This window comes from Marmota flaviventris, chromosome 17, assembly GCF_047511675.1.
Source record: "Marmota flaviventris isolate mMarFla1 chromosome 17, mMarFla1.hap1, whole genome shotgun sequence".
Classification (NCBI taxonomy): Eukaryota; Metazoa; Chordata; class Mammalia; order Rodentia; family Sciuridae; genus Marmota; species Marmota flaviventris.
This window is the reverse complement of record NC_092514.1, coordinates 64059784-64069794: the sequence shown is the minus strand read 5'-3', so window position 1 is coordinate 64069794 and position 10011 is coordinate 64059784. Positions and strand designations below refer to the sequence as shown.

The window sequence follows — 10011 nt, the reverse complement described above, 5'->3', positions numbered from 1 at the left end:
TTGTTTCCCCCGCATCTGAACCCCTGGTCCCATTCCAAACCCCACCCCACCCCACCACCTCCTTCTCTTGTTTTGACGCTGTTTTCCTGGAAGGCAGGGGGCTACCAGATGTCAGAGTGGGCAGGCAGGGACAGGCGGGGGCAGAGGCGGGGGTGGGCTTACGAAGCCTCCTGTTCTGGGAAGGAAAGCGCATCATCCTGGGCCCAGGACAGGGCTCGGTGCTGTTGTCACCAGCCAGGGAACAACACGGCCCCCAACTGTGACAAATAACCCTGCAGGCAGTGGGGGCCCCACTGCCTCCAGCCCTCCTGAAAGTGAATCCCTGCCTGGCATGAATGGGGATGAAGCCCAAAGGACACATCTGCATTCCCGCCGCGGGGGATGTTGCTGTTTGTGAGTTTGCAGGCTTCTAGCTGCCCTCTGCCAACCTCCTGTAGTCACCTGGGCCCCAGGACCAGCTCCTGAGCAGGCCCCACACCACACAGCCCAGGGAGCACACAGGTGTGAGATCACCCCCCAACACACAGGACGGCCCCACTCCTTCCCCAACAGCCTCCCAAATTTGGGAGACACTAGTACCAAGGCTAACCAAGGCCTCCCTCACCAGTGGCTCGGGAGGGGTAGAATTTGCTGGAGAGAGACCCCTGGATTTCGTCCTCTCCAGCCTCCCCCCAGTCGCACAGAGGCCCGTGGTCCCCATGGCTGACCTCAGGTGATGTTCTTATTCCTGGGCTGTTTGTTCTGTGAGCTGAACATCTGACACCTTTTCAGAGAAATGTTTTTCCATTTGGAACATCTGGAAATGAGCAAGAACAGCTGAGGCTGCCCGGAACAAGCTGTTCCTCAGATGCAAACTTAACCCGTGGATCCCCGGTTTCCTGGCCTGCTCCCCTCGGGCACAGGCCCTACCTGTCAGATGACACATATGTTCAGGACAGAGGTGGAGCGCCTAGACCCTCTGTGTGCCAACCCTGCTGTGGGATGAGGGGTCGCAGCTCCCCAAACACAGGCAGGTCTGCCACCCACACAGGCTGTTTGAGAAATGGAGGGTCATGGGGACAGTGAGATGTGGACAGAGGACTTAGCATCTGTCTTCCTCTCCTGGGGGTCACTGTATGAGAAAGAGTAAAGGGATGAGAAAGAGAACGAAGCCACCAGGAGACACAAAACTCAGAGAGGACCCGGCGGTGGGGCTGAGGTTCGCAAGTCTACACGGTTGTGCGGGTTGCACATCATGGGGCAAGGGTTACAGGGGACCCTGGATCGGATCAGGGGCATGAAGCTGGGTTTACATGAACTCATGAAAGCTGCATGTCCGTCCCCTGCCCTGCTGACAGCAGGATAGAGCCAGAGGGCCTTTTAGCTCCAGAACCTGAGAGGGTGTCCTTAGCCTTGTCCCTTGCCCAAGACCCCCTGGAGCTGCAGACAACACCTCGGTGCCCTCCCGGTTCACACAACTCCCTGAAGAAGCTCCCTGATAGTTTTTTTTTCAGTTTTGGGGGATTTTGTTTTTGTGTTGCTTAGGGCCTCTCTGAGTTTCGGAGCCCGGCCTCTCATTTGCGATCCTCCTGCCTCGTCCTCCCAAGTCTCTGGAATTATGTGCCACTGCTCCTGGCAAAGCCCCCCGGGTTGTTAAGTGGTGGGTTTCCTCTAAGCATCTCTACCTAGTTCACTCACTTTGGCAGCAAATATGCATCTTCTCCCGAGTGGCTGCCTCATTTGCCGTGCTCTTGCTCAAGAACCTCTGTGGCTCCCTTCTTCCACAGGCCAACTTCCAACATAATCACCTGCATGTCCTACAAGGGGTTCTGCTCGGGTTCCTGCCAGGTGCCTGGCTCCTGCACTGCCCTTCCTCAGTTCTCCTCTTCTCACAGGGTGAAGTGGTCCAGAGCAGAGGGAGCGCGGGTTAGATTCACTCCTGGGTGTCAGCTAAGTGCCTAGCATGAAGACTCCCAGGGCTTTGCCCTCCCAGGGACTGGCGGCCTGCAGACGGGAGGCTGGCAGACCTAGGGATGACCAATAACGGGGTGGGGACCAAGGAAGGGAAGCACAGGCTGTCCCCACAAGACTCAGAAGCCCCCCTTCCAGGACTTCCTCCGAGGCTCCCAGCTGTGCTGCCCAACCCAGGCGACCTTCAAGCCTTAGTGGCCCAGCTGATGAAAGCCCACCCTCCCCCAGTGTCCCAGGAGAGCCCAGGCCTCCCCTGGGTCACAATTTGCATGGCAGGAAGGGGCCTGGAGGGGAAGAGGCGGGGTGGTGATGGGCTACAGCCAGGCAGTTACACGTTTTCCCCCAAGAGCCTCGGACGGTCACGGGCTCAGGCTCTGGGACAGAGCTGTGACCATGGCCGGGCTGGTGCTGTCTCCGGTGCCTGGCAACTGGCTGGTGGTGCTGCTGCTGCTTCTCTCAGGTATGGCGGCCGTGGCGAGGCCTCCTGGGTTTGCTCTGTGTCGCTGACTGAGTCTTCTGCTCTCGGCCTCCTCCTATGTCTCACGCTCTCGGCCTCCCTGTCCCCCTCTGGCTGCCCTGGGGCCCGGGTCTGTGGGTCCCAGCAATGGTGACCAGCTTGGGGTCTGCAGCCCCAGCCCCTGACTTGCCTGGAGGGTGAGGCACAAGGCACAGACCTGGCTGGCAGCTATGGCTGTGGACGAGCTGGGCCTGGGAGGAGGAGGGGAGCTGGGGACAAGGCTCCCCACTTCTGGTATCTCTTCTCCACTTGTGTCTCCCAGCACAGGGGCAGGGAGAGCCGAGGGGTCTTGAAGCAGCAGGCGCGAAAGGGGGCAGTGGACCTTGGCACGCAGAGGGCGCAGGGGTGGGGCAGCCAGTTGAGGGTGCAGAGGCCTGACCTGGGCCTGCCCACTTCCCCCCCTGCAGGTGAGCCCATGCCAGCAGTGAAAGCAGAGGACAGTCACCAAGGTCAGTCACCTTGCCCACTCCTTCTGTGGGCAACTGTGTCTGTGTTCAAGTCTGGTCACTGTTCCGGGGCTGACCTTGTGTTCCATCCTTGCCTGGACTTCAATCCCCAGGCCTCCTTAGGGTCTCCCTCTGAGCCCCCACCCCCAGCCAGCTGTCTTCTCTTCAGACCAGCTGCTCCAGCCCTGGCCCCTGGGGGTGCCGAGTTCAGATCAGGGGAGTCAGAGAGGATTCTACCGAGGCCCATCTAGCTGGGGCATTGGGCTCAGCCTCATAATGAGGATAATTAGGATGGGCTCCTGCAATCTGTGAGGGGCTCACAGATTCCTAGGGGCTGCTTACTGGGACCAAGGAGGTCCTTAGAGCAGGTGGGAGACCATCCCAAGCCGAGGGTTCAGGAAGACAGTAGAACAGATTCACACAGGGGAGGCTCACCACGGTGCTGGAGGAGGGTCTCAGTTGGTAGGCTGAGGATTTGGCCTTTATCCTCTGGGGGAAGTAGGGAGCCCTTGAGGATTTCAGGCAGGTGCAGGACAGCCCAGGGGAAGGAGAGCTGGAAGGACAGGGCCAGTTAGCTGTGGCCCTCCAGGCTTTGGGGTGAGGCCTGGTCCTGGCTGTTGTAATGAGCATGAAAAGAAATGGGTCAGAGCCCTTCTGAAGAAAACTCAAATGGGTCAGGAAGAGGTGGGGTCCAGTGGTTTGGCGTGTGGCCTCTCACATGGCCTGGCTCCCCAACACCTGCCTCCTGACCTCCCCACACCCTGAGAAGCAAAGATAGGCAGATCCAGGGGAGGTGCCCTCCAGGATGGGGACCTACAGGACAGGCTGGCAGTCAGGAAAATGCCCAGGAGGATTTTGAGCCTGGCCTTGGTACCCACAGGAAGTTCTTGTGCCCAGATATGGCATCATCCACGCTTCATGGCCAAGAAACGGGGCTCTGTGGTGAGGATGCATTGCTACATACACACCACCAGCGTCCCCAGCAGTGTGACCTGGTTCCGGAAGCAGATTAAGGACCAGGACCCTCAGGAGCTGCCCCCAGAACCGGGCCACATTCTGCAGTTCCGGAATGGCTCTGTCCACACCCTCACCATCCAAGGCGCCCAGTTCGAGGACAACGGCATCTACTTCTGCCAGCAGAATGGCACCACCAAGCCTGTGTTTTGTAGCTGTGGCACGGAGCTGCGAGTCATGGGTGTGTGCTGGGTAGACGGGGTGTTCACTTAGCCAGCCAGCCATACCCACCTCAGCCCAGCCCGCCACCGGGGAGGAGCAGCCACCTGTGGAGGTGGCATGGCCCTAGAACACCCAGGACAGATGCTGGGAAGCGGGTCCTTAGGGGTGCACAGAAGCCACCACTGCAAGCTCTTAGGATGGGCTCCTGCAAGAATGTTCGGCCCCAGCCTCACGGCCTCAACTCCGCCTCCCCCCAGGGTTCAGCACCTTGGCACAGTTGAAAAGGCGGAACACACTGAAGGATGGCATCATCATGATCCAGACCCTCCTCATCATACTCTTCATCATCGTGCCCATCTTCCTGTTGCTGGACAAGGTGACCACAGGGGTGGGGAGACGGCCAGGAAGGCAGCCACAGGGCAAGCCAGACACGGGCAGGGTCTCCATCTCGCCAGCACCCGGGGCTGCCCTTTGGGCCCAGCTCAGCCCCAGGGCCCACCCTTTGGCTCACCTGTTCACTCGCCCTTTCAGTTGTTCTTGGGGGGTACACCTTGCTCCCCACCCCCTCCCCAGCCCTCCCCACCAAGCCCATGTCCCCAGCCCTCTCCAGCCTGGCCCAGCAAGGGGTAGGGGCTAGGGCACACTAACTCCGACCCCTCCCTCCACCCTCCTCAGGATGACAGCAAGGCAGGGATGGAGGAGGACCACACCTATGAGGTAAGGAGTCCAGGCCCCCGAGGCTCTGAGCCGAGAGGCCAGTGGCCGCCGTCTGTTGGCTCGGTGAGGGTGTGCCTGGGCCTGAGCTCCATTTTATGTCTCCAGGGCCTGGACATTGACCAAACAGCCACCTACGAGGACATAGTGACTCTGCGGACAGGGGAGGTAAAGTGGTCTGTTGGGGAGCACCCAGGCCAGGAGTGAGGAGCCGCCCCCCACGCTCCAGCACAGTTCCCGAGCCTCACTGACTGCTTCAGAGCCGCCTGGATCGCCACCCACCCCTCCTTCCTGGATCCTCAGCTGGCTTCCAAAGCTGGCCTGCCAGAGCCACCTCCCCCTCCAGCCCCAGGTCCCCAGCTCCTGCCAGAGGACCTGGAGTAGGACAAGAGGGCAGTGACTGGGAGTGGGAGTCCTCAGGGGACAGAGTGGACCCAGCCTTCTGGGGAGGCTACGCACGGTCATCCCCAGGTTTGGGACTGGAAAGCGGAGACTTGGAACCAGCAAATGGACTCAGAACAGACCCACTTCCTGCAGAACCTGGGAAGAGCCATGGCCCCCAAAGGGGTGGTGAGAACTTTGTTCCCCTCCCCCATCCTCTCCCTCCCGGGGGCGTCGAGCCTGGAGCCCATTCTCCCACGGAATAAACAATATCTGACAACCCACCCAGAGGCCTGCGGCATCTCGTGGGGTGGACTGGATGAGTGTGGCCCTGTGGTCAGGTGTGGCATCCAAAGGTGGCACCTGTGGGCCTGTGAGGCTGTGGGGCGGGGAGGACCACCCTCACCATGATCACCTCCCCTTGTCTCCGAAGGCCCAGTTGGGGCCTGTGGTCACATCCCCCTGTCTTTGCCCATTACCTCTGGCCCTGGCTGGGCCTACAGCCACCACAGAAGGCAGATCCAGCCAAGGCTGCTGTCACCCTGCCCTCCTCTGACCTTGATGCCTTTAGGGCCAGAATCTCAACCCTGGAAGATCTTGTCCTCCCCTATCTACCCCATCCCAATCCTGTCCATCAAGGCCTCCTTATAGGAAGTCCTCCCACAGCACCCCAGGCAGTGCCAAGCCCTGTTCAGAGCCTCGGCTGCTGCCCAGGCTGCTCACGCACTCTTGGTTCTCCAGTTAGACTGGAAGCTTCCTGAGGGTTGGGAGTTTTCTGCCTCTACAACATTCCTTACCCATCTCCCAGCAAGCCAGGGACATTTTCTTTTAAACTTGACCCAAAGCCATCAAGAGATTCATAAAGAGGGAGTCTATAGTGTGGTGAAGTTTGGGGTCCTTAGTCAGGTGACCCCTCAGACTTCCCCAGCATCATATCTGAGGGCCCTGGTTATCCCCACAATGGCCCTAGGGCCCTACAGATTAGGGCCAAATCTATCAGTGTGAGACTGACTGGGAGTGCCTCACAGCCGGGAGGTCAAGTGCCATTAACCTGTGCCCAGAACCCCCACCAAAGCCAGGCTGGGTGCCACTTCCTGTTGACCTGGCGGGGATCCAAAGCACCTCTCTGTGGTCCACTCTCTGATTCAGGCAGCCAATCCCTACCCTGAGGGAGCTTCCAGTTTACCCGGAGAACCAAGGCCAGAGAGAAGCACCAATTTTTAGCAGATCCCCCTAGAGCCTGGGGGCCAGGAGGGGGTGGGGTAAGGCAGGCACACCTGGAGTCTCTGGCCGGTCTGTGTCACCAGGCAGGACACACTGGGGGCCGGACTGGGCGAACTGGGCTGGGCAGTTCCCTTCCTGACCCAGGCGCCACAGGGAACTGGCTTGTTTTGGCATCTGCCTCCACTGAGCTGGATCCTGTGCTTTCCTGTCGCTTTGCATAGCGGCACTAATTTTGTCCACCTGCCTCCACCAGAGACCTGGGTAGCCGGCAGAGGTTGTAGAGTCTTCACTTTTCCCCCAATCAGGGTCTCCCCCTGCTTGGGGCTGCCCTGGGTCGGGGAAGGCCTTGGCTGAACAGGAAGACAATTTAACACCCTTGAAACCCTGGGCTTCCCTATGGCCTTGAAGGGCCTGTTGACAGAAGATCATCTGGGCAGGGGACTGTCCCCTCCACCAGACACCCTGCAGGGGTGCTGGTCTTCATGGGTTATGAAGGAGAAGCCCTCCCCGGCTGTTTTTCTGTTTTAGGGGCTTTATGTGGGTGTTTTCGTTTGTCTCATGGGCTCCTGGCCCCAGAACTGACTCTGGCGCGGAAACCTAGCAGGGTGCTGGTGGAGGGGATAAGGAGTGTCCCAAGCCTCAGTTGTCTTATCTGTAAACTGGGAATCATAAAACCTATTGAAGCTGGGGGGGGGGGTGGTGCACACTGATAATCCCAGCTACATGGAGGCCAAGGCAGGATGATCGCTGGAGCCTTGGAGTTCAAGACCAGCCTGGGCAACATAGTGAGACCCTATCTCAAAAAAAAAACAACTATCTGAAGGACAGAAGTTGAACCAGATGCTGATTTTTTTTAAAATCATATAGTAAAATTGAGTTGATTTTCTTTTGGTATATAGTTCTACGAATTCTAGAACATGTATAGATATCTATAGGTTTGTATAATTACCTCCGCAATCAGGAGACAGAATGTAGACAAAAACTTTTATTGGGCCCAACATTTATTTTTTTGAGACAGGGTCTCACTGAGTTGCTGAAGTTGGTTTTGAACCTGAGATCCTCCTGCCTCAGCCTCCTGAGCTGCGGGTGCAAATTCTTATTGAACACACATCTTTTTTCTTTTTTAAATATTTAGTTTTTAGTTGTAGGTGGACACAATATCTTTATTTCAGGATTGAACCCAGTGCCTCAAGTGTGCTAGGCAATCATTCTACCACTGAGCCATAACCGCAGCCCATGAACACACTTCTTAATAATCAATAAAATTTTATTGAGCACCCCATACTCATTTACATTATCTGGGTTAAGACCCAGCTTACCCCTCATCCCCATCTTACAAACAAGGAATCGCCTGAATTGGCCAAAGGTCAGGCACAAATCTCCTGACTCCAGATGCAATATTCTTGCCCCCCAGCACATCTTCTCCCTTGCAGGATTTTGCAGCAGTAAGACTTTATTTTTTTTTTTTTCCTTTTTTAAACAGAGAGAGAGAGAATTTTAATATCTATTTTTTAGTTTTTGGCGGACACAACATCTTTGTTTGTATGTGGTGCTGAGGATCGAACCCGGGCCGCACGCATGCCAGGCGAGCGGGCTACCGCTTGAGCCACATCCCCAGCCCAGCAGTAAGACTTTAAATCAAAGGAGAAGGGAAAGAAAAGGGAGAGGAGATCCCGGGACAACTTTGACTTCTTCAAAGCTCTGTGCTTTGAAGAGGTTCACTCTTCCTGTTGTTCAGAAAGTCTGAAGCCCTACAGGACCCACCCCTTGTTAACAAGACCTGGACAGTCCTCCCAACATGCTCGAGAGTCTGTCCCTGGGCACCATTGCAGGATCCCAGCTCCTGCCAGCCTCCCCCTCCCCAGAACAGCTCTGAGACCCTTGGTGGGCTCATGCCCCGCTGCCCACTGGGGGAAATCCAGCTGGGTCCCTTGGGACCTTGGTTTAAATACAGGCTGGTTCCTCCTCTGACCTAGCTTGACTTCCGGCCCTCCTGCTGCAGGTGCTGCTAGGGCTGGGGCCATCTGACCTGAGGCTTTGAGTGTTTTTCCAGCAGAACCAGAGGTGAGAGAAAAACAAAATGTGAAAATCTGCCACTGCTTGGGTGACAGTGGGGGGTAGCATTCATCCTTATCCTACACAGGGCCCCAAAGGCCATCTAGGAACATGGAATTTGGGATTCCTGACCTCTGTCTGTTCCCGTTAGTCCACTTCAGAGCTGGAGTCAGAACCCAATCTGGGGAATTCTGGGTGTGTCCAGGTCTCCAAGCTGCCCCTGGTATGACATCCTTGGGTCCTGTGTTGTCATGGAAACAGCAGCCTTTCACTTGAAACACCCCACTGCCCTACCCTGCCCAAAAGCCTTCTCTTAGATGACTGCAAAGGACAAAAATTAACAGGCATTAAATCTGAATTCAACCCGAGTGTAGTTTGTTGAAACATGTTTTGACTGATCCCAATATTCAAGAGAAAGAAAGAGACATTTTCCCCTTGGACCTAACCCATTTTCTCCGTGGGGCAGGAAGGGAAGGCAAGACACCTCTTCTCAGTCCAGGTTCTGCAAGTCCCGAGTCTAGTAGAAAATTGGTGTGCACTTGGAGTCACCTCAAGCATACAGCCTTGTTCACTTTCTTTTCTTTTCTTTCTTTTTTTTTTCCATGTATATGTTGCCGTACATTCAAGTGCCTGTCTTTGTTATTTCAAAATAATTACTTGCAGGAGGACATCTAGGTAGGACATATCAACCTCATTGTCCCTGGCTGGTTAGAGCCCTGAGTTCCTCTCTCAGTTCTGTCCTCCATTCATTTGTTCCACTCAGCAGATGCTTTTAATCCTGGGGTCCCCGCCTGCACCAGTTTGCCCACTCTCTCCACTCCCTGGTTTGTTCTTTCCCCTTCAGTCTCTCTGCCATTTCCTTCATGGTAGTTTCCCTCAATTTGAAATTTTATATTTGTTGGCTATTGTCTCTCTCCCCAGTGGATTGTAAGCTCCAGAAAAGAGAGTGTGGTGTCTCTGTTCACCTAGGTGTGCCCGTCTGCCTGGCACAACTCCTTATTGAATCAGTTAATGCCTGAATAGAGAATGCGAGAGAGGGTGAGTGAATGAATGAATGGCAGAAACCCAGCCTCACTTTTAAGAGCCTACCGAGCAGGAGTAAAGGGGATAAGACGTCCACATCTAACCGCAGCACAAGGTGGGCGTGGTTATTTCCAGCAAGGGCACACATCAGGAAAAGCACCCCGGGCTTCCTACAGCTGTTGGAACACCCCTCAGAGCGTGGTGCTTCTTTCTCAATGGCGCACTATCCCTGGAGAATAATTCCCAAAGCAGAGGGAATTACCTAGACGGTCCTGTTGCTCTAGATTGTTCCGGGATTGTCAGCCAGTGTAAACAACACCCCATCGACACACAGGGTCTGCCCCATCCTCCCCCAGCACCTCCCCATGGAGCTTCCTCCATGCTCTGATTGCATCGTGGGGCAAACTCAAGGGTCCATTGAGATACAGGAAGTGAAAACACAGATGAACAATGAAACGTGCAATACAAATGTGAAGGGCGGCGTGATTTGGTTCACTGAATCTGGCTATGGTGGGCTGTTTTTTT

The 10011-nt window shown here is 55.9% G+C and overlaps 1 protein-coding gene across 2 annotated transcripts; it reads left to right on the top strand.

Moving 5' to 3' along the window:
• Positions 1 to 2269: 2269 nt before the first annotated feature.
• Cd79b (CD79b molecule) lies at positions 2270 to 5468 on the top strand. Of its 2 annotated transcripts, XM_027946267.2 has the most exons (6): positions 2271 to 2410; positions 2875 to 2916; positions 3794 to 4108; positions 4347 to 4465; positions 4765 to 4806; positions 4912 to 5468. In XM_027946267.2, exons 1-6 carry the CDS (start codon positions 2344 to 2346, stop codon positions 5008 to 5010), a joined length of 684 nt encoding a protein of 227 aa, XP_027802068.1. In that variant the 5' UTR covers positions 2271 to 2343; the 3' UTR covers positions 5011 to 5468. The 2 variants fall into 2 exon arrangements, with proteins under 2 accessions (XP_027802069.1, XP_027802068.1); XM_027946268.2 differs by lacking the exon at positions 2875 to 2916 and having other exon boundaries at positions 2270 to 2410.
• The last annotated feature ends 4543 nt before the right edge of the window (positions 5469 to 10011 follow it).